Consider the following 24,640-nt stretch of genomic DNA (forward strand, 5'->3'; position numbering starts at 1 on the left):
GCGGTGCCGTGACATCATGCAAAGATAGTCAAATAAAGTGGTTGTGAACCGGATTCTAACAGCGCCCGGCTAGCTCAGTCGGCAGAGCATGGGACTCTTAATCCCAGGGTCGTGGGTTCGAGCCCCACGTTGGGCGGCCCAATACTTTTTCCTTTCCCCCCTATCTTTTGAAGGCTTGTGCGAGGAAAACACCGCCTCGGCCCATGGTGACTGAGCAGGGAAGCGCTCCAGCGTGGGTAATTCCTATTGCATCGCCATGTGCGATGTCAGTGCGCAGCGGCTCGCAGGGCTGTGATCGGTGTCACCGCGCTGCGCTGCTCTTCGTAGAGAACAGAGGGAGAAAGCGTTTTATTATCATTGAATCATAGAATAGTTTAGATTGGAAGGGACCTTAAAGATCAGCCAGTTCCAACCCCGCTGCCATGGAATTGGAGGGAAGAAGATTTAGACCAGACATTAGGAAGAAAGTTTTCACGCCGAGGGTGGGTAGGAACTGGCCCAGGTTGCCCAGAGAAGTGGCTGCTCCATCCCTGGAGGTGTTCAAGGCCAGGTTGGATGGGGCTTTGGGCAGCCTGATCCAGTGGGAAGTGTCCCTGCCCATGGCAGGGAGTTGGAACTGGATCATCTTTAAGGTTGCTCCCAATCCACACTATTCTATGATTCTATGAAGCTGTTCAGCGATGCAGAAATGCCACAGGAGAAGAGTGGAGTGGGCAGAATGAAGACGTGGTGGCAAAACGTGCCCGGCTTGCAAGAGGTCCCACGGCACCGGTGCACAGTGTTCCAACTAACAGCATGTATTAAAGTAAATCACATATAAAACAGAATGACAAAACGGTGCAGGAGCTCACTGAAACGCCGTAGCACTCTGCAGGTTGTTAGCAGACAGCCCAGGAAATCAGCCACAAAAAACACGTTTAGGACAATAAGATATATTAGAAATAAATATTATCTCTCTAAGTTTGAAATAAGCAATTGCTCCTAGGAGTAAGACTGAAACCCCAGCAGGGTCACCATTTAGGCAGCAAGCCTAGCGGTGTTTGAGGCCAGGAGAATCCCTCTCCCAGGACACAAAGCTGCTGAGACACAGTGCACTGTCCAGAATGGCCACCAAGAACACCAGCTCTGCATGCAAAGGTCATTCACAACAGTATTATGGGGCTTGGCAGTGTTAGGTTAAGTCTTGGAGTAGGTGGCCTTATAAATGTCTTTTCCAACCTAAATGTTTCCGTGATTCCTTCTCTCTCCAACCCTCAAAGGATAACGGGAATCATGACAAACCCAGATCAGCAGCACGAGCAGCAGAACGACAGCCTAAGTGTTTGTTTTTCCACAGGAACGCTCCTTCAAAACAACGTTATAACATCTTCAAAAAGCTATTGATCAGCCAAAAAGTTCCTAAATACAGCGTTAATGTCCCAATGTACTTTTGTTTCTGTTAAGCAATGCCCTTGTATTGCATTTTCATTTAATACCTATCGCTGTGGGACAACAAACCTTAGTATTTCTGATGGTGAGAAGAAGGGCAAAGAAGTGACTTCTAAAGTTGACAGCTCCATAAGAGACTCAAGATTTCCTCACTTGTTTATAATGCTTACATGGTTGAAGTCTTCCTTGGAGGAGAGATACTGGGAGAGTTCAGCACTACATGAGAAGTACAGGCAGCAGAGTTCTCTGCTAAAACTCAAGACCAGTCTGTTTCCAGGTGAAATCCTGCTCCAGCACCTTTGCTAAACAGCCCCAAACCATTTCCTCACATGTGATTCAACGATGGAATATTTTAATGCACAATTTGGCAGAAAATCCGTAGATATTTCCCAGAGAGACTGCCCTCCGTTCTTCTAAGTACATTTAAACCCCAAATATCTTAAAACAAATTCTCTCAACAATGTCACTTACTGTACATATAAATAACACAGAACTCTGCAGGCTACAACTCATGACGGTGTAGAATTTCTTCAGGAGAGGACAAAACCATGTAGCGCTGCCAGAGTTAAGCTTTTAAACTATAACTGGATGTAGTTTTCAACAGTGTTAGTACCTACCACTATATTCCCCCCAAACTTCCACAGTGTCCATGTTTAATAGTGTTACACACAAATTACTGAACAAAAAAAAAGGCAATACATGGATGTCTACTTGAAACAGATGAGAGGAATCCTTGTGTAGCATTCGGGTGCTTATTTCTCAGTTGAAAAAGCCCTCTTCATCAGTGGTGGGGGTGCTTTGCCAACATCAAACATCATTTCCAGTGGAGGATTATTAAGACAGCACCAGTCGGGTATGCGGCCTGTCTGGCTGTAATATTCCTTAGACACAGACCGGCTCCCAAGGATGTCCTGAAGTGCTCCAAAAATAGCTCCTACATTATTGGGGAAAAAAATGCTGCATTAAATCCAGGTACTGAATTTCTTCTTCTATTTATTTACCATATCCCAGCTATTACCAAATTGCTTCCGTTTATGTCCCTTGAAAGAAACTGAAAGCAAAGAATCACCTGGCCTCTGTGGACAGCAGAACTGGCCTAGCTTATCTCCTTCTTATGACAAATTTTCCCATGAGTTTTGATTTAAAGCATTTTAAATAAACTACTTTGCATTTAAAGGAATTCTCTTTATCCAAAAAGGGTGTCAGACAATACCCCTAAGAGCTTTACACAGCTGTGAGCGGATTCAGCCCTCAGCAGCTGACTGGAGATGCGACCGAAGGAAAATATCAGAGGACTTGATACGGAGACATAGTACTCATTTGCTAACCCTAAAACTTGATAAACATTTACACTTCAAAGCATATGGAAATAAAATTTACTTTTGCAGTTAAATTCAGTTCCTCATATGCACCAGATAGGCTCAGCGCGTTAAATGGAAGTTTCGAAAAGCATGAATTCTCATCAACCTCAGAGGCACCCATCAAAGAGTTGCTCACAACAGCAAGACTTTCTTTTTCCTGAGCGATGTGCCAGGTGGTGAAGAAGGCCAACAGCATCCTGGCTTGTATCAGAAATTGTGTGGAGCAGGGAAGGGATTGTCCCTCTGTACTCAGCGCTGGGGAGGCCACACCTTGAATCCTGGGTTCAGTTTTGGGCCCCTCAGTACAAGAAAGATATCAAGTTGCTGGAGCGTTTCCAGGGGGGACCAAGGGAGCTGGGGGAGCAGCTGAGGGACCTGAGGCTGCTTAGCTTGGAGAAGGCTGAGGGGAGACCTCATCACTCTCTACAACTACTTCAAGGAAAGCTGTAGTCAGGTGGGTGTTGGTCTCTTCTCTCAAGTAACAAATGAGAAGAAATGGCCTCAAGTTGCACCAAGGGAGGTTTAGACTAGATATTAAGAAAAATTTCTATACTGCAAGAGTGGTGAAGCATTGGAACAGGCTGCCCAGGGCAGTGGTGGAGTCACCAAACTGAGAGGTGTTAAAAATCATGTAGATGTGGCATTTCAGGACATGATTCAGTAGGGACAGTGGTGTTGGGCTGACAGTTGGACTTGGTGACCTTAGAGGTCTTATCCAACCTTAATGATTCTATTAATCTATTCTATGATTCCCTAACAGCAGCCAAAATCCACCGCAGAGTTGCTGTATTTGTTCCCGGCCCTTGGGAACAATCCAGGGAGCTGACAGCTCCTCAGCCAGTAATAAACTTGTTTTCCCAGCCAGCGGCTCTGCTGTGCCTCCTCGCTTTGCTGGTGCCACCGTACGGCGGTAGCCGTGTCCTGCACTCCAGTCAACAACTACTCACCTACACACATCTGTTCCGTATTGCACGTCACCTGCTCGGAGCACCCATTCCCTGCAGCACCCACCTCACGTTCCCGAGGGAGCTTTACTCCCCAAGGTCTCTTCCAGGAGGGCACAGCAGTTCCACAGAGCCCCAGTACAGCTTCATTTCAACAGCTCACCTAAGTGTTAATGCTATTTACTCATCACAAATCCCACTTGGAAAGTTTGGTTTTCCCCTCTGTCCCTGCCTTTTACAGTAGCTTTCATTCTTACCTCCCAGCCAGGCCACGCAGTTGGGTTTGGCAGGCGGAGTGTGAATTCTGAAGGTTTTCGTCGCCAGCACTTCTTTGTACTTTGGTTTCTCTACCAGGTACCTGATTTCTGCCATGAGCCTGTGGAGGAATCCTGGCAACATCGCGGTGCCACCAATGACTACCAAGTTCTCCGCCAGCTGCTTCCTGGTGTCTATTGGACACTAATGCAAATGGGAATAAAAAAACCACAACACTTTTAACCACAGTTGTATGAACAAGCATTCAAAGGTCTGTTAGAAATTCAGTCTTTCTATGCACTCCGACTGCTGTTTTCTCATACTCAGCTCATACCTAACCGATATTATTTTTTCCCCAGACTTCCCAAGAAAACCAGGCTTAAGGAATTGTCCAGCTAAGGCTTACGTGAGCACACGGTGAGTCCCTGTAATGCCCAGCAGCCGAGACAGGCCATGATGACAGAGGTTCCAGCAATAGTAACTCCCTTGAGTTCTGGGAGAAGATGTGCCAGAGAGGAAAAGCCTCAACCAGCGTTCTCAGAGAGGGAAAACCGTGACCTATGAGACCAACTCTTTTTACCTCCATGTGGGAGAAAGGTGCTACAAAAGCCTCAGTGGCAGAAAAGGTTTCTGCTGGATCTTGCCTCAGGCATGAGATGTTCCAAGCAGGGGAGACAGAAGCATGACAAACTCAAGCTTTGTCAATTCTGTCCCTTACAAACACCTCTGTGCTATACTGCTAAAACAAATTCCAGACCACTGTGGTCCTCTTGTCCAGCAGCAGTAACTGCATGCTATTTATCACTTGAAAATCTAGCATTTGTCTTTCCTCTGGCCAAAAAGTGATGCAATGCAAATGACCAGAGGTACCGAAGTGAGGGCTCCAGGCACATTTTGCTCAACAATTATTGATCTTGTTTAACAATTTGTTTCCATAAAGAATTCTCATTGAAATGTTTGCCATGTCATCCAAGCCTATGGCTCTCCAATAAATTATGTCTCAGTAAACTAATTTAAATGGCATCAATGACTACAGGAAGTCAACTTTATTGAATCTACATATACCACCATATAATGAAAATTTCCATTTAAAGTGGCTTTGTAATCATTTTTTTCCTAAATATAATAAGAAATGAAATGTTTGTGTATGCTAAGACATTTTCCATAATATATCTACATACTGCCTGTAATAGAGATGTCCAAACTAATTTCATTCTATCTTGGGTTAACGAGCAGCCTGCAGGACTCCCAACTCTAAGCAAAGCACTCCAAAAAAAGAAGCAGAACACCTCCATCAGTTCTGTTTAAGTAGTGTAATTCCTGTAACACCAGGTATGAGCTACTCCTGCATCACTACACACGTAGAGCCTCACCCCCAAACAAACGCAAGGCAGTTTATTTTGCTGAGAGGAAAGCATCATCTTTGTTAGAAAGCTCTCCTAAACACACTGCAGCCCAGCAAGGAGTAAGGAAACACCCACAGCGTGGATGACACACGATGATTTGGTACCCCACAGAAATTTGTCATGTGGCTGCACCCTAGGAGTCATTCTGTGCTGAATTTCTTCAACCTATCACAGCCTGCAGTCATAGAATCACAGAATCATAGAATGGTTTTGGTTAGAAAAGACCTTTAAGATTATCAAGTCCAACCATTATTCCAGCCCTGCTAAGTCTGCCGCTAGACCATGTTCCCAGGTAAACATCTACTTGTCTTTTAGACACTCCAGGGATGGTGACTCAATCGCCTCCCTGGGCAGCCTCTTTCAATGCTTGACAACTCCTTCAGTAAAGAAATTCCTCCTAATATCCAACCTAAATCTCCCCTGGTGCAGCTTGAGGCCATTTCCCCTAGTCCTGTCACTGGCTACCAAGGAGAAGAGACTGACACCCACCTCGCTACAACCTCCTTTCAGGTTATTACAGAAACGGATAAGGTCTCTCCTCAGCCTCCTTTTCTCCAGATTAAACAACCCCTGCTACTCTAGGAAGAGTTATTTGTAACAGCAGGTTCTTTAAGGATGGATATATTCAATAAATGGTTTGTAACACAGATACCTGAATGAGTGAATCTAAGATCAAAGTGGCAACAGAGGTCTCTTCATTATCCTGTTCAAATAGTATTTCCACAACGGAGTCTCTGTTGAAAAGACAGGAAATGTGTGTTAATGAGAAGCAATTCTATGCTCTGAGCCAATCTTTGGGAATGCAGGGCTGGAAAGAACTACAGACTTCCTTCTGACAGCACATCCTCTATCACTAAACCTGTCTCAGCATCATATATTAACATTCCAGTTCCGTTTCCCCATCTCTCCAATCTATTTGCTCTCATATTCAACCCTGAACTCTCTGGAGAACCTGATATCTCGTATAATGGGCTTGCAATGGTGCCCAGCACAAAGCCTCAATTTAAGAGACATTAAAAGCATATGTGTTTCCTTAAAATTCAATTTTATGAGAATTTACGTGCTTTTACAGTTGAAAAGGTATCCTCCTAAAGAAAAATACTCTGCTGCGGCGTTTCTCACCTGATGGGGCCGACTACATGGAGAATCTTCTCTCCGTCTAAAGGGTAGTCCACATCTGGAGGCGGTGAAGGACGCTAGAAATAAAAACACATGTGTATTGCTTTAGAGGCCAGAAAGACTGCACCCACTTTGGAAGAGGACGGTAAGCTTCATTCTCCACCCACCTCAGCACTGCCATCAATGTTGAACTTGGCTGCTTGGATCTTCAGTCCACGTTGGAGATCGCTCACAAAACAAGTGCGGACTTCATAAAAGAAAAGGAAGGGGTAGAGAAGAGATTCTGTTGGATCCTTTTCTCACCAATACAGACAATAATTGTGCTTAGTTTACAGAAGAACATGCACTTCCGGCCCTTGCTGGTCCAAGACATCATCAAATAAACACAAAGAAAAATGGTCTCCACACTTCAGCACAGCTCAGATGCAATCTAGAACATGAGTTTCAATGAAGCTGACACTGAAACTGTGCTAGGGCAGACAAGACTTCTTTCTCAGACAAGCTTCATAAGATTTAAAGACAGAGGAGTGTTACTAATCATGCCTCCAGCTGTCATGAGGTACCAGGGGTTGCATTCTGCTGTCAAACACACCACTGTGCGCCTTGCACCGTGGCTTCAAATGTAATCATGGAATATTTTTCCTAGTGCAATTCTTCATGACCTGAAGAACTCGAGGTTTTTTTCTTCTCCAAGCAACACTATGAGTGCACAATTTCATTTGTATCCCAGCTGTTAGCGTTATTCCTGCCAGACAGCAATAAATAAGTATATAATAAGTACCCTCTTCGTGAACGGCTGTCACAAAGGAACAACCCTTCAATACAGAAGCAATCATAATTTTAACGCTAGCGCATTGTATCTGCTTCCAAAAGGCTGCATAAAAAACAGAACTAATCAGAAAGTTGTGTTCAAGTCCAGGAACTAGAAAAACAACTTCCTTTTGACAAAGCACCAGCTGCATTGAAGTTATTTTGCATTTGAGTGACGGATTTCTTCCCAATTTGGTCCAAGAGATATATATTAGTTACTTTTTTTTATGATTATGTATAGTTTCATGGATTTCTTTCCAGTTTGGCCCAAGAGACATTTATTAGTTGCTATTTTCTATGATTATATATGTAGTGTTATATCTCTTGCACATGAAATATGACATCAGAATTCATCCAAGTTCTGTCCAAAGACAGAATCTGTTTTTTCTGGCACAAACGCGGTCCTTGACTCACCCTGCCTGATTAATGTGCCAAAAAGTCTTTTATTCATACTTTGGTTTTGTTTTTTGCAAAATGGACTTTAGGGCAAATTGTGGCTTCCTAGTTAATTTATGAACTAAATGAACTTAAAATATTCTTATGTCATGATGTTAAGAGTGCTTAAATGCCGCATTTGCAAGCACAATCTATCTATGATAGCAGAGTTGGAGCATTAGATCTGCTAACGCCAAGTCCCACACAAAGTACATGTTGTATATATCCATATCTTCGAGCAGCCTTCCAGTACCTGAAGAGGCTACAAGAAAGCTGAGGAGAGACTTTTTACAAGGGCAGGTAGTGACAGGACAACAGGGAATGGCTTTAAATTGGAGGGGGGAAGATTTAGATTAGACTAGGATGAAATTCTTCACAATGAGGGTGGTGAGGTACTGGCCCAAGTTGCCCAGAGCAGCGGTGGCTGCTCCATCCCTGGAGGTGTTCAAGGTTGGACGGGGCTTGGAGCAACCTGATCCAGTGGGAGGTGTCCCTGCCCATGGCAGGAGGTGGGAACTGGATGGGCTTTAAGGTCACTCCCAACCCAAACCATTCCATGATTCTATGATACGCAAAATGTCAGTAGTTAAAAATACAACACGAAGTTAACCCAACCTGCAGACCATAGGATACACAAAATAGTGCACTACTCCTGTGTTAGTCTACCAAACATATCTACGAGCTACATCTTAACAACATATGGGCTAAATCTGAAAGAGGAGTTCAACACAGTTTTTGTTTCAAAGAGGAAGAACACTGCAATTTCCTCAAGTAGGTAAGAAATTTGACAGATACAGAACACAGAATAAATTCCTATATGTAAAGTGTTGCATACTTGCTATTATCATGATCTACTGCACAATTTAATAACTAGAATTTCATGAAGCTGAACATTTTACCTTTTATATCCTCTACTATGTCTTCTGGAACTGAGCCTGAAACAAAAAAATAACTTAGAACCAAAGCTTTTTAATTAGAAAGAGAATTTAAGAATGAAACTAAGTTTAAACTATGTTTAGTATATTAAAGTTTTGCTTGGACAGCAGCTTTTAAGTATTTCTAAGGAAGAAAGGCTATTAGGAACAGAAAAAAAGTGCCATCTCTCAAATAGACTGAAAAATTACCACAGAACTTTTACCTCAACTATCATTCAAATCTGCTGTTATGAGTAGCTTACCATAAAAACAACAAATTTGTTATATATGGAGAAAGAAACTATTAGAGTAGATCGCGTAAGATGCGGTGAATGCTAAACTCTTTTATTTGCTGTTTGTATTAATCCACTTTCCCCAGTGCAAATTCACAGTGCGTATGTTCCACTAAACAGGCCTTACCCATCACAGATGGAAGGCTTTGTCCTTTGGCTGATCCTGTATCAACTGTGCACTGCTCCAACAGCTGATATTCCAGCTCCCTGAAACACAGCACATTAAGTTAGTTAAAACAAGCTATTAACTCAGACTGAGTCTCCGTACTATTCTTAAGGGACAGTATTTATTCCTTTCAGTTATGTTTTTCTAAGTATAAATGGAAGCAGATCTGACTTCTGCAGCTTTTACTATGTAAACAAAAGACAGACAGTGGCAACTTGAAAAACTGGATGCTGTCACAACAACAGAGATGATTTAAGTCACGTTCAATAGGAGTCTTTGGTCATTAGGCAAAGATTAACTTTCACAAATAAATTACGGGTAACCTTGAATGTATAACTGTGAACTTACTTGTGGATAGCCTTTCCTCCCAAGGGCAGAGAACCCCAGCAGCTCAGAATTGGAATTCCCTCATATATCTACATGAAGATCAGGAAAGCTGCCTTTTTTTTTTTGCTCTGAGTTCTCAGTCTGTTGGAACCAAACGCTTTTTCCCCCTCAACATTCTCTCACATTAGCTATGTGGAACACTTTTCTGTGTTCTTCTCAACTGCTTCTCTCCAAAACAGATTCATACCATGCAAAGGCCGGTGTTAGGAACCACACCACCCTCCCAAAGTTTCCAGGGAACACAGACTTAGCACGCTGGCTGCCAAAGATTCCCCAAGTCATGATATCTTCTGGTCAAAAACCGGACTGGCTGATCTGTTCTCATTACTTCCTATCACACTTGAAGTCTATGAAAACATCATACTGTCATGAAATCCCTACAGCTGAGAACGTTGTTTCTGTGCTATTAAAGGATACAGGTAGCACCAAGCTTTCTGCATATCCACAGTCCAGCACCATGGCAGAATTGATCCCAAGGGTCAGCAGAGACATTAGATGACTCGGAGCAAACAAAACGGAAGGAACCTACATGGAAAACAAGAGGACACTTGACAAAAGAGGGGAAAAAGCCCAACACCCAAAGAGCCTATGCTTTCTCCAAACATTGTAACAAAAGCTAGTCCCAAACAAGTCTATCTTGAGGTATCAATTTTAAATTTCATTTTTATGGTAGTGCAGTAATGAACAAAATACAACAGGATTCTAATTTCTACATTCATTTTATCTGTGCTACATTTACCATTTACTTCAGGAATAACAAATCTTGGAATGGGCTTGTGAGACAAGCAAGTCTTAACTACAGAACTCAGCAGAAGCCAGAGATCAGGTTTCTTATCATCGTTGTCACCAACAAGAAACTAAAGGAACTGGAACACAGTACTTGAAATGTTGTACAAAGACGTAAGATGTGAAAAAAGTTGCTATACATAAATCCCGTAAAAGCATGCCTTATAACAACTCATGGCTGCAAACAAACTCACAAGAGAGGTGTTTAAAACTCCCTCCCCAAAGCAATGTGAAAATTCAAGTCAAAACAACGAGAGAATTACTTCCTTCTCCCAGAATTCCATACATGCTTCCTAGATAGCAACACAGAATTATAAGGTTAGAAAAGACCTTAGATATCAACTCCAACTGTATCTATCTACTACTAAATCATGTCCCCAAGCACCTCATCTACTCGCCTTTTAAACACCTCCAGGGATGGTGACTCCACCACCTCCTGGGCAGCCTCTGCCAGTGCCCAGTGACCCTTTCTGTGAATAACTTTTTCCCAATGTCCAATCTAAACTTTCCCTTTCAAACACAGCTTGAGGCCATTCCCTCTTGTCCTATCACCCATCACTTTAGAGAAGAGACCAATACCCACTTCTCTACAAACTCCTTTTAGGGAGTTGTAGAGAGCAACAAGGTCTCCCCTCTGCCTCCTCTTTTCCTTTAACAGTTGCTTTAACGAATATCACACCGTGAAATGTGAATTAAATGAGCTATTTCAATAAATCCTGCACTGAAAGGCAACATTCCTGATATTTTGGTAAAGCACCTGCACAGGTTGCCCAGAGAGGTGGTGGATACCCTATCCCTGGAAACATTCAAATGAGACATCTTTTCCCCGTAAGGGGATTACAGAAGAAAACCTCCAAATCACTCAAATCTTTCAGCAATTTCAAGTAATCAGAAAAAAATTATCATCAATAGTGGGAAAGAATTGTGCAGACATTTAAGATTAGTTGGTAAACTGTGTCGTAGAAGCCAAGTAGGAAAGTACTGCAGACAAACTAGTTTCATCACTTCTTATTAGAAGAACCTTAACCTTTGTTCCATCTGAACTGAAGAAGTACAGAATCACCTTCTGAAATATTTTCTGCTAGAACTAAGCAAAGATTAGACTTAGACTTTTCTTCAAAAAGACTGATTAGGCAGAGCAGATAATAGATCTCAGGTAAGCTCTTCTGTAAATGAGCACAGCCAGAGGCCAGACCACATGCTAGGCAAAGATATTGATGCTGGTACAAGTCAGACGATTTGCTGACAGAGCACTAAAAAGTGTTTAAATATAAATTCTGGCTTCAGGCAGTGCTCGATGGGGATTATTGGTTCTGTCTGGAACAGCCTGAAGTGAGATGTATTTTTGTACAAGCCACAGAAAGCTTTTGGATTCTTGTTAATAGCTCCTGTTTTGTGGCCTCAGGAAGAGTCAGAATTGAACAAAAATTGCCATCATGACAATCTCCAAGCCCTGCTTCCCCAGATGACCATCAGCTGTTTTCCATCTTCTTTATGACCCTCTCATTCTTTGGGCATTTATTTTCATGTCTTTGTCCACATCCAGTAGTGACTACAAGTAAAATTTCTAGCAATGAGTGCTATGTTGAGCACACACGGTAGTTACATCAAACGCATACCTCAAAGTGTTTGAAAAGGACCCTGGTGAGGGTGTCCCTGAAATGCGAAGGGCACAAGACAGATTCTATGATCACAACACGGCGGTCTCTGGGATTCACCAGCAGGTGTCTAAAAAAGGCAAGGTGTACAAAGCAAAATAAGATTAAGCATAGATGGTGAGACTTACCTTATTTTCATACTCCATTCTCCTCAAAAATCCTAAAAATTTGCATTTATAGAGCATTTTCTACAGCAGATCCCAAAGAACTTAAATAATCCAACACTTCAGAAAAAGAAAGTCAGGAAACTGAGTTACAGAAAACAAGTCATAGAGCTATCTGCCAGCAGGCCGCAGTTCTGAATAGTTGTTATAGATTTCTAAATGAATATTAAGATATGCAAAACCAGGTGTGCACAATAGCCAGTAATGTCTTGTCCCGCGTCAGAGTGCATCCATAAGAGAAATAATGACAATACAGATCTCCTGATTTCAGCGGAAGAGGATAGGATTGTCCTGATTTCAATTACAAAACGATGATCAAGGGCAGGAAAAAACCCACTACGAATCCATACCAGAAGATCTGAGGCACAGAAATTAAGTACTCATTTCCTTGTGTCAAGTAATAGACTTTGCTATGTAAAAAATAAGGACTGGAAGTAAAGAGAAAAGATGAAATCCAATTTCATTATTCACTGATGGCACTAAAAATACAATAGAGATGTATTAATGAAGTACAAATTTTCCACAGGTAAAGATTCCTCCTTCCAAATCACTGTCATGTGGAGAGAGTTCTGCACTGATATAAGATGAGCTTCAGCCCTATCAAAATCCATACAACTCCTGAGGTAATGGCTTTCCCCTATCACATTCTTTATCAGTGCCACAGTTAAAAGGACAGTAACTCTCTGTAACACAACTTGAACCTCAGCACCACTAAATTTCTCCTACAAGGACACAGGCAGCCACCAGCAAAATCTTGTTTCTGTTTTCTTACTCAATGAGACAGCAGATTCCAGGCACACTCCTAATACCTCGGTGTACTTGGAAAAGAGTCACAAAAAGCTTGAATAACAAACATCCAAGGATCTCTTACCTGAAATACAGCATATGGATAAATTCCTTCAGATATGAATACAGCTCTTCTGTATTAATATTGTACTGAACGACTTTGACAGGCTGGAAAGTCAAAATATCCACAGTCATCTTAAATAACAGGTATTGATTAGATATAAATACATATATTATATCTGAGCATATATAATCTGACACAGATATAGAAATACTCACTCTTGACTGATTTGCCCTGTGTCTTTAACCATGCATCTCAAACTCATAAACCCTGTAACTAAGCTCCAGAGCTTTTTAACACCTATGGGAAAGGTGGGGAAGGGCTCTTGATTAGGAATTGGAGGGATAGGATGAGAGAAAACAGTTTTAAGCTGAAAGAAGGGAGATTCAGATGACATCTTAGGAAGAGATGTTTTCTGTGAGGATGGTGAGGCCCTGGCACAGGTTGCCCAGAGAAGACGTGGCTGCCCCATTCCTGGAGGTGTTCAGGGCCAGGTTGGATGGGGCTTTGAGCAACCTGATCCAGTGGGAGGTGTCCCTGCCCATGGCAGGGAGCTGGGACTAGATGAGCTTTAAGGTCCCTTCCAACCCAAACCATTCTATGATCCTAGTTAGTTTTTCACACTGGTAACTTATCCCAACGTTCGTTTTCCAAAGAAAACCCAACCCATAACTCAGCAAAAAAATATCTCAATAACTGCCCCAAATGTAAGCTGCAGGGCTTATGAACACCAATTAACATCAACGTTGGTATCACTGCCTATATCTAGTTACAATCTTTTACCAGCAGCAGTTATAACATGGTGAAAAATACTTTATGATGGACAGAAAACCTGTCTATAAGTTCCTTCTATACCACAACAGACCAAAAGTTGTAAAGGCAAAATATTTCCAGTGAGTTTACCTTAGCAACACTGGGTTTCTTTATTTCACTAGGAATAATACATCGTGGTCCCGTTTCTCCTGCAAAGCCACACCTACAAAAAAATGTTGAGAAGCTTATAATTGAAAATCACTCTTTAACATACTGGGCCTGGTAAACATCAAAGCAAAATTAATTAGAGATATTTCTGCGACTGCAAAGAGGTGTTTTGCACAGAGCTTTTCTTTCCAGCCATTTTGAATGAGAAAGATATTGTATCTTACTGAATCCCTCTCAGCTGCATCAAATACAAGTTTTCTTCACTCTGTAAGGATTGTAACACGCAGCACTGATGTGCCTCCTACTTTCCACAGAGTACAATTTTCTTCCCAGCCACAACCTTCCTTGCTGCCTATTAAACAGAAGAATGGAAACACCCTTCTGTGTTCTCCACACGGGCTCAGTTTTCACTGGAATACTCAGTATGTAGAGGCAAAATTAAGCTGCTCTATTCTCTTTAGGTCCTCATTTTCTGTGACGTTGATTTAGTAGAAACAAAAGACAAAGACTTAACAACCAAGACCATGTAGGTCCTGTTTCACTGCTAACCAGCATCATTCCAGCAACACTTTTTTTCCAGTTTCCAGCCTGTTTAATACTTTGAAATGCATTGTCTTCACAGGCATCCCAGGAGATTTAAGGCATTACTGCTTGGTTTAGTAATGGACAGGTACGGTTGGACTTGATCATCTAAAAAGTCTTTTCCAACCAAATGATTCTATGATTCAAGATGACTGGTTATTACTCAGGACTCCTGAGGAAACATGAGGACTCTGCATCCAACTTGCATGCAAGAGAGTGGGAAAGGGAAAAAAAGGGCGCAGTGAAGACGAAAAAAGGGAGGGAAAGAGAGGGGTCCAGAGGGACCTGGACAGGCTGGAGAAGTGGGCCTGCGTGAACCATGTGAGGTTCAACAGCCAAGTGTAAGGTCCTACACCTGGGTCAGGGCAACCCGCAGTTTCAATACAGGATGGGGGACAATGTGACTGAGAGCAGCCCTGCAGAGAAGGACTTGGGGAAGCTGGTCAATGAGAAGCTCAACATGAGTGGTCAATGTGCGCTCACAGCCCAGAAGGCCAACCGTGTCCTGGGCAGCATTAAAAGAAAAGTGGCCAGCAGAGCGAGGGAAGTGATTCTACTCCTCTATTCCTCACTTGTGAGACCTCATCTGGAGTACTGTGTCCAGCTCTGGAATCCTCAGCGTAAGAAGGATATGGAACTGTTGGAATGGGTCCAGGGAGGCTACAAAGATGATCAGAGGGCTGGAGCACCTTCCCTAAGAGGACAGGCTGAGAGAGTTGGGCTTGCTAAGCCTGGAGAAGAGAAGGCTCTGAAGAGACCTTATAGAGACCTTCCAGTACCTGAAGAGGCTACAAGAAAGCTGGGGAGGAACTCCTTACAAAAGCTTGTAGGGATAGGACATGGGACAATGGCTATAAACTGGAGAAGGGATGATTTAGACTAGACACAAGGAAGAATTTCTTCAAACTGAGAGTGGTGAGGCACTGGCACAGGTTGCCCAGGGAAGTTGTGGCTGTCCCATTCCTGGAGATATTCAAGGCCAGGCTGGATCGGACCTTGGGCAGCCTGATCCAGTGGGAGGTGTCCCTGCTCATAGCAGGAGGCTGGAACTGGATGATCTTTAACATCTCTTCTAACCCTAACTATTCTATGATTCTACGAAAAGGGGGGGGGGGGGAGGGAGGGAAGGGGGAAGGAGTATAGGGAAAGGGGGAGGAAGGGGGAGGAAAGGAGGCGGGGGGAAGAAGTTATGAGGGAAAGAGCGGAATCCGCTCTCCCCTCCATTATCGACCCCAACAGCAGCCCTCGCGGCAAACCCCGCAGCGACAGAGCGGGGGGGGAGCGCGACGCCACTCACTTGGTGAAGGCCTCGCCCAGGTCTATCACAACCGCTGTCTTCTCCCCGCCGCTTCCCAACCCCTCGTACAGCGGCATCGCGGCCTCCCTTCCCCTCAGCAGCGGCTCCACGGGGGCCTTCCCTCGCCCGGCGCGCCGCCAGGGGTCCTTCTGTGCTCTGCGTCGCGGCGAGCTGCACTGTCTGTGTGAGTGCCCACCCGGGTGTGGCTGCCCGCGCCACTGCCTGTCTGAAACCCCACTTCGTGTGTAACCTGATGAATCATAGAATCACCAGGTTGGAAAGGACCCACTGGATCATCGAGTCCAACCATTCCTAACAGTCCCTAAACCATGTCCCCCAGCACCTCACCCACCCGTTCCTTAAACACCTCCAGGGATGGCTGAGAGAGCTGGCATTGTTGAGCCTGGAGAAGAGAAGGCTCCAGGGAGAACTTATAATGACCTTCCAGTACCTAAAGGGAGCCTACAAGAAAGACAGGGACAGGCTTCTTATCAGGGCCTGTTGCAACAGGTCAAAGGTAATGGTTTAAAAGAGGGAAGATTCAGACTAGGCATAAGGAAGACTTTTTTTATGATGAGGGTGGTGAAACACTGGCACAGGTTGCCCAGAGCGGTGGTTTATGCCCTATCCCTGGAAACATTCAAGGTCAGGTTGGACAGGGCTCAGCGAACTGCTTGGGTTAAAGATGCTGAGGGTTGTTTCAGTTACACAGCAGTCTTGGCTGGATTTGGGGGTTCATGTAGAATTTACCCATGTAGAGCTAGAAGCATTTGGACAACACCCTCACACACACAGGGTGAATATTTGGGTTATCCTGTGCAGGGACAGGAGTTGGACTCGATGATCCTTGTGGGTCCCTTCCAACTCAGGACATTCTATGATTCTATGATTCTATGATTCTATGGTGACTCCACCACCTCCTGGGCAGCCTCTGCCAGTGCCCGATGACCCTTTCTGTGAACAAATTTTTCCCAATGTCCAATCTAAACTTTCCCTTCCAAACACAGCTTGAGGCCATTCCCTCTTGTCCTATCACCCATCACTTTGGAGAACAGACTAACACCCACTTCTCTACAAACTCATTTTAGGCAGTTGTGGAGAGCATTAAGGTCTCCCCTCTGCCTCCTCTTCTCCATTAACAGTTCCTTTAACGAATATCACACCGTGAAATGTGAATGAAATGAGCTATTTCAACAAATCCTGCATTGAAAGGCAACATTCCTGATATTTTGCTGAAGCACTGGCACAGGTTGCCCAGAGAGGTGGTGGATGCCCCATCCTTGGAAACATTCAAGGTCAGGTTGGATGGGAATCTGAGCAACCTGATCGAGTTGAAGATGTCCCTGTTCCTGCATGGGGTTGGACTGGATGACCTTCATGGTCCCTTCCAACTAAAAGCATTCTATGAGTCTATGATTTACCCCAGAGATTCTGGTTAAAATACTGACCTTGTATTAACATGTTCTTCTCACCAAAAGGAAATATTAGAGAGAGAATTAACCTCCGCATTATCAGACGTCTTAACACGTTACAAAGTCTCTCCATCAAAATATGACCTTCCAGGTCACCAGTCATTTTCAAGAACCAATTTTGCATGGGAGTGCTTTATGTGAGACATTTTTTCCCATTGCCAATGAGTTGTGTGTGAAGTGCTGGAAGAGGTTGAGCTGTTTGGAACACCAGAGGCAAGATTATGTCCTTGGGTACATTCTGATTGCCAATGAAGAAGTGGTTGAGGCATTTCTCCTCCAGGCAGCGGTGCCTGTATTGCATGATATCCTACATCTGTGGCACAAAATCCTCCATGTCCCAACCTGACTGTCCTGCAGTGGTCAGGAGGTGCATCACAGCTGTCTTGAAGGTAGAGATGGACATGCTTCCGCCTAGCAGGATGCAGGCACAGATCTCAAGGCGTTTGAGGTGGACACAGTTGGTTGGGGCCTGCCTGGCCATATGCCTGAAGAACTTCACCTCTGCCACAGCACAGCTCTCTGGCCACGTTGTGCTTGGGGTGTAGGTGTCCTCTGTAGCCTGGCTACTCAGGAAGATGTCCGAGTCCCCTTGCTGCACACCAAAGATAATCTCAATGGCGTCCATCTCTACTCACTTGGTATTTGCAGGAGCGGCTGGAGGGCAGAACCCTTTGTGATGATTGAGGCAAAGCCTTCCAGACTGCTTTCAGGTTTTCATCAACCAGCGAGCAGTCCTCTCCACATCCAGGTAGGAGCCGGTGCAGAGGGTGTGTAGGATGCCGGGGGCCTGATTTCCCCTTGGCCCTTCATCTGGGTGATGGAGGAAGCACCACGTCTCCATCACCTGCTGCTCTGTCGTGCAGGTGCACCACACCTCCACATGGATGCAGAAGTTTCTTGCCGGTGTCCCCTCTGCAGTATCTGTCTCCATGTGGAATGTGTACCCATGGAGGGGCTTCAGTGGCACAAGGAAGTGGCAGATTGGACAATCCTCCCAGAGGGCCCAACCTTTGAAAGCACAGCCCACCCTGATGGGTGGATGCAGCACAGGTTAGAAACCATTTGACAAGCGCTGTCTGATGTTATGGATTAAAGAGGCTACCAGGTCATATGCCTCCTTATGCTTTTTGGTCCTCTCTGGATCCTCTTAAAAAATACTTTCCAGCTCGTTTTCTTTTTTCCCTGCCTTCTCCTCCTTCTTCCACTGCTACATGTTGCAGATCCTTTTCCTGAACCACCAGCAGAGCCCAAAGAGCAGGACCAGGACTCCAGCAATCACCCAGAGGTGCCACTGCTGCAAAGGGTCAAAGAGGTGGGATCCCTGGGAAAAGCCACTCTGCTCCTGAGTCTTCTGATCCTCTCCTCGATCTCCTGCAGCAGCCGAGTCATCTCCTCGTTCAGGTACTGGGCACGCTCCTCCAGGCGTTCACATGTGGCCTCATCCAGCTCATCACCAGCCACCAGCAGGTTCAGGATGAAGCACAGCAAGACATGGACAAGGAATGCTGTGGCAGCCATGGCCTGCAGGAGGAAGGAGAAGAAGGGTTCCGAGGGGCTGGGATGGAGGGGGCTGGTGACAGGGGAGAGGGGTAGGGACTTCCGTGGCAGACAGGAGTGGGGACGAGGCAGCTGGGAGGCAGCAATGCCTTTGCACCGTGCTCTCCCAAGGTGCTCCTGCGAGCTGCTGGGGCCTCAACACTGGGAGGAGAACCGACCCTCCCTGGGACCCATGTTTCTGCCCCAGCCCTCGTCCAACCCAGCCTCCCCGCACGTGCGCACTCACCACCAGCCCACACCGTACTGGGCAGGCCGATGGGGGAGGCTGATGGTGGATACGCTGGTGGTGGGAAGGGGCTTGTCCATGGCAGGATCTCTGTTTCTGCTGTGCCACTGTGACAGTACAGTTCTGTAAAGATGCTTTTCCCAGGGGTGATGAGGGGGTGCAGGTGCAGATTTCCCAGTGGGCAACTCCCACTGCTGATTGAGCACCATCTTCTCCATGTTCAGCATCGACAGAATTTTTTTCCTGTGAGGGTGATGAGGCACTGGCCCAGGTTGCCCAGCGAAGTTGTGGTCAACCCGTCCGTGGAAGCGTTCAAGACCAGGCTGGATGAGGCTTTGAGCAACCTGATCCAGTGTGAGGGGGGTTGGAACTGGAGGATATTTCAGATCCCTTCCAAATCAAACCATTCTGTGATTCTAAGGAGATGCTTATCCAAATCCCAACAACCATCTCTTTTTCTGTACCAATCTTCCCTTTCTCCCTTCCCCATCTGTAAAGCCCATCTGTAAAACCAGTGGTTATGCCTGCCCAGGGGTGTAGCTACAGCCCTGATCACGTCCCCAAAAGATCTTTCACAGGGTATTTATATCAGCTCAGTGTGTGGGAATCATTTCTTCTTCAGGGAAGAAAAATGAATATTAAAAAAGCTCTGAAGTGGTGAGTTGGCTCCAGACATTTTGCTCACTGCCAGCCAGGCAAGTCAAAGAGCCGGAGTGCATACATGCAGGGGGACAAGGGCTGTAATGAAGTGAGAGGATTTCAGCGCAGGATGTCGTCACACTGCTGTGCTGTGTAGCCACTGAATGTAAACTCCCTGAGCTGTGAGCTACTGTTCATTCACAGACGCTGTGTTTTTCACGTGCTCCGCTGCAGCGCTGTTTGTCCCACATCCACACTTTCTGTTTAAGATCTGTGAAGGCGGAGGTGCGTGGGAGAGGCAGGCAATGAGTGGGAGTTGCAGTCTGCTCTGTTGCCTGAGCAAACCTCTGCACTAGCCCATCACTGGGCTGGTGGCTCTGCATAAGCTCTTTCTCTTCTGCTCCTGGTGCCTTCCCCTTCCTGATATCCTGAAACATTGCCTGGATCACAAAGTGGGGACAAGATTGCACAGTTGAGAAGAGAAGGTCCATGTGTGTGTGGAGCAGAAGTGCAGGCTGGAGGAGATGAAGGAGATGGGCATCCTGGAGGGGCTCTGTGTATCTGGGGAAATGTGAGGAACCCAGACAGCGAAGAGAAAGCGCAAGAACGGTGTGAAGACAGATAACTCTGCGGTGATAAACTTGAGCAGACTCCTCGCAAAGCCCTTGTACCCCTGTGAGGGTGGTGAGGCACTGGCACAGGTTGCCCATAGAAGTTGTGAATGCCCCATCCCTGGAGCTGTTCAAGGACGAAGTTGTTAGATGAGGCTTTGAGCAACCTGATCCAGGTGAAGGCGTCCCTGGCCATGGTAGGGGGGATGGAACTCGATGGGCTTTAAAGTCCCTTCCAACCCCAACCATTTGATGATTCTGTGCTTCTATGATATCTCACATCTGTTCTCCAGATGCTATCCCACTCTTCAACATGCACTCTTCATATGACCTATCACCAGCTTCCCATCCTGTCAGCCAGGTCTCATTGGTGAGGAAAACTGAGGAGCGAGAGCAAGGCTGCAGTGGTAATGTGAGATGCAGGAACAAGACTAGCACAAAACGAGTGGGTTCTGGAGTAGGAGGAATTATTGCTGCAGTGGAGGATGCCGACACATGGAAAAATAAACAAACAAAAGCCTGTAGCAATTAAACACTCTGCCACAGAGTTCAGATTGCCTTATGATTTTGTGTGGGTTTATGTTTTTAACGTTTCTTTAAATTATTTTTAGGGTATTTTCTGCCTTTTGAGAATAGGGAAACGCATCTGAACTTTAAAGCACGTGAAAACAATGATGCCCGAAGATATGTTTAAATGCGCCTCACAACAAAGCATTAACTCTGCCATGTAAGAGCGATACCCTGGTGTGCCAAGAATACAACAAAGCCAAGGGCAAGGTCCTGCACCTGGATCAGGGCAACCCCAAGCACAATTACAGGCTGGGTGGAGAATGGAGAGTAGCCCTGAAAAGAAGGACTTGGGTGTGTTGGTGAGTGAGAAGCTCAGCATGAGATGACAATGTGCACTTGCAGGACAGAAAGCTAACTGTATCCTGGGCTGCATCAAAAGAAGTGTTACCAGCAGGTTGAGGAAGGAGATTCTGCTGTGCTGCTGTCTTCTACTGTGCTCTGGTGAGACCCCACCCGGAGTCCTGACTTCAGTTCTGGAGTCCTCAACAAAGGAAGGACACGGATCTTTTAGAGCCAGTACAGAGGAGGGCAACGAAGATGATCCGAGGGCTGGAGCACCTCCCATATGAGAACAGGCTGAGAGAGTTGGGGTTGTTTAGGCTGGAGAAGAGAAGGATCCATGGAGACCTTATAGTGGCCTTCTAGTACTGAAAGGAAAGCCCGGGGGAGGCTCTTTATCAGGGAGTGCAGGGATAGGAATAGGGGAAATGTTTTTAAGCTGAAAGAGGAGAAATTAAGATGAGAATTTAGGAAGAAATGTTTTCCTGTGAGCGTGGTGAGGCATTGGCACAAGTTGCTCAGAGAAGTGGTGGCTGCCCCATCCCTGGAGGTGTTTAAGACCAGATTGGATGAGACTTTGAGCAACCTGATCCAGTGGGAGGTGTCCCTGCCCATGGCAGAGGAGTCAGAACTGGATGATCTCTAGGATCCCTTCCAACCCAAACCGTTCTATGATTCTATGAATATGCACTCAGCCAGAATTACACTTGATGGAGCTGGGAATTACATTCAAGATTTTTTTCTCTATTTAGGCTTTCTGTAAGGGAAATGATCCCCAGATTCCCCAAGTTACTACTGAGGAGTTTCTGACTGGGCACAAGAGGAAAATTTTTCACCAAGAAAACAACCAGCCATTGGAATAATCTCCTCAGATGAGTGGTGGATCCCCCAACACTGGACATTTTTAAGGTTCAGCTGGACAGGATAATTCAGCCAAGAAAAGTTGGACCAGATGATCCTTGAGGTCCCTTCCAGTCTGGTATCCTGTGATCCTAGGATAGGTTATTACCTGAAGTGCAGTTTGCCACTGCTGCTTAAGGACAGTGTGAGGAGAGCTGCCGGGTTCCTATGCCTGGTGAGAATATGCCCATGTGACTACGTGAATTTTTGTTCTTTTAAATTCTATAAAATGTGCCTGAATATCTCTGTGATGGGGGCCTTATAAAGGGACAATACAATGTGCTTAATGTTTTTGCTCTTAGATGTTTAGATAATATATGCCTAAGGTCTAAATGTGATTTTTTCATCCTGTTCATCCTCAAATGTCACCTGTTTGTGATACTTTACCATGCCATGATTACATATTTAAACATTCTGCGTATGTTTTAAATTCAATGTTTTAGGTAAAAATAGTTACTTAGATTTGTTTCACAAAAAATCGCAGTCCCTACTTGAAATACAGAGCCCATCGCTTGTTCCTAAACGTGTTATCACCGGGTTAGGAGAGATCAGAGTTTACAACTAATCACATCACCGCCTTTATAGTCGATTGGAAATCTTTCCTTAAATTACATTAATCAATCACAGTTAACATGAGTTCTGAAATGCAAGCTGCAGCTTAAAAGCAGCTTAATTTAATGGATGGTCTTTCCAGAGCCTAGGAGCTATTGATAATAGAAGGCAGACTTAGAAATGTGCCAGGGTTTCATAATAAAATCCATCCACGCCGGGCTGGTTTAATCAAGGAAGCTGCTTGCATAATGTGAAAAGCTGTAACTGTCGAAGAAACAGATGGTGATGCTAACCCGTAAGAATCAGACTGTAAATACATTTAAGATAACAATATAAATGAAGATAATTATTCACAGCCTAAGGAGCTGGTAGGACAATTAAGCTAGCTAGTCAGTAGAAGGTTAAGGGGAGTAAAAAGCAGGATATCCCTAACACAATAAAATGTTATTCCTCAAGTGCAGCTCATTCCTGTAATATTTGGGAGAGGTGGTGTCCTTGGACAAGCAAGGAAGAAGTCACATCACTCTACAAAAATACAGGTTACAAAAAGTGGTCCATTGAAATTAGTGAAAACACTCTGATTTGGAGCCTACTGGAAAGCTGGGGAGGGGCTCTGGATCAGGGGGTGCAGGGATAGGATGAGGTGGAACAGTTTTAAGCTGAAAGAGGGGAGGTTGAGATGAGATATTAAGAAGAATTTTTTTTCCTGTGAGGGTGGGGAGGCTCTGACCCAGGTTGCTCAGAGCAGTGGTGGCTGCCCCATTCCTGGAGGTGTTCAAGGCCAGGTTGGATGGGGCTTGGAGCAACCTGATCCAGTGGGAGGTGTCCCTGCCCATGGCAGGGGGGTGGAACTGAATGATCTTTAAGGTCCCTTCCAACTCAAACCATTCTATGAGCCCATGATTTGTATTGAATTTGTAGGACAGTCTCTCTTGGCTAATGTACTCCTTTCCTATTCTGTTTTTTTTATTCCAAGATCCTGTTGGTATTCAAGCCACTGGCAGCAAAAAATCCTTTCACATCTCACGCAGACACATTATTGTCACAGAGCAGCACCACACGTGCCTCTGCACAGAGCAGTGGTGAAAGTGGTGCTGGTGCCTCGAAGTGGCAGCTACCGAACTATCCCGGAGGGTTAAGAGGGAGCAGTTTTCATAAAGAAAATGACTTTTCTGTACAAGTCCTGAAATACGGCAGCTCTCGGTTGAATAAATCCCCACAGTGCACTTGCAAACATTGAAAACATAAAAGAATGTGTCCCGCAGCATAAACACTGCAGGCTCCAATGGGTACGGCAAGGAGGCATCGTGCCCAGATAATATTCTGTTGCCTTTAATGCTGGAATGCCTATCTGGACCCCTGCAGGGACTCGGATTTCAGCTCAACCTTATGTGTATTTCAACAGCAAAGCATTATTATTTTTTTTTGGTTATAAAATAAATGGTCTTTTGTGTCCCTACATTGGATGGCTTTGTCGTGTACTCACTTTTAAGCCTCCTTAATCCTTATACGCAAGCTAACTGATGCACATACCTGTTTCTTCTCACCAAATCAGGTGGTTGCATACTTAGACACAGCTTTAGACGTAACAACACAGTTGCTTGGAGATCTGTTGTAGCTTCTGGAGCTCACAGAGTGTCTCCTCACCTTTTCCCAGCACACAAACGCAAGGGGTTCCTCCTATCAGCTCTCCAAAAGGAGAAGGAAAAAAAGTGTCTGTAGTCTTTCTACTGCTTGGGGTTCTGTTAACAGCTGGACCTGATTCCTGCTGTAGTATCTCAGCTTAATTGATTTGAATATTTCCAGCACAACCATGTGTATTTCTCTGCTCATAAACATCAAAAATTTTTCTGTACTGCCCTGAAAATCCCCCAAGAGGGGAATAATGACAACACTGGTGGCGTCTGGATGGAGAGCATTGCTGTTTCATACTAAAACACAGTCCACCTCCCACCCAGGCATCCTGGCACCGCATGTTACCCATGGCAAAGTCTCCATTTGTCCCTGTAATTGAGTGCTCTCAGCCCCTCTGTGCTGGCGATGGAGCAGCAGCATTGAAAC

At 45.0% G+C, this 24,640-nt stretch overlaps 1 protein-coding gene, 1 non-coding gene and 1 pseudogene across 2 annotated transcripts; 1 reads left to right on the forward strand and 2 right to left on the reverse strand.

Annotated features, from left to right (window-relative positions):
* The first annotated feature begins 63 nt into the window (after positions 1 to 63).
* Positions 64 to 136, forward strand: TRNAK-CUU (transfer RNA lysine (anticodon CUU)). Its single transcript has one exon. It is a non-coding gene; the product is annotated as a tRNA-Lys (tRNA).
* An 811-nt stretch (positions 137 to 947) lies between these two features.
* ACTR10 (actin related protein 10) lies at positions 948 to 15,927 on the reverse strand. Its single transcript, XM_009558809.2, has 13 exons — positions 15,774 to 15,927; positions 13,877 to 13,949; positions 12,998 to 13,080; positions 11,924 to 12,032; positions 9,936 to 10,043; positions 9,480 to 9,547; positions 9,093 to 9,172; positions 8,658 to 8,693; positions 6,681 to 6,760; positions 6,517 to 6,590; positions 6,047 to 6,128; positions 3,991 to 4,192; positions 948 to 2,362 (listed from the first exon to the last, which is right to left on the reverse strand). Exons 1-13 carry the CDS (start codon positions 15,848 to 15,850, stop codon positions 2,181 to 2,183), a joined length of 1,254 nt encoding a protein of 417 aa, XP_009557104.2. The 5' UTR covers positions 15,851 to 15,927; the 3' UTR covers positions 948 to 2,180.
* Positions 15,928 to 17,378: 1,451 nt separating this feature from the next.
* LOC104057482 (inositol 1,4,5-trisphosphate receptor-interacting protein-like 1) lies at positions 17,379 to 18,763 on the reverse strand (annotated as a pseudogene).
* Between the last annotated feature and the right edge of the window lie 5,877 nt (positions 18,764 to 24,640).

The sequence above is a fragment of the Cuculus canorus genome, chromosome 5, assembly GCF_017976375.1.
Source record: "Cuculus canorus isolate bCucCan1 chromosome 5, bCucCan1.pri, whole genome shotgun sequence".
Classification (NCBI taxonomy): domain Eukaryota; kingdom Metazoa; phylum Chordata; class Aves; order Cuculiformes; family Cuculidae; genus Cuculus; species Cuculus canorus.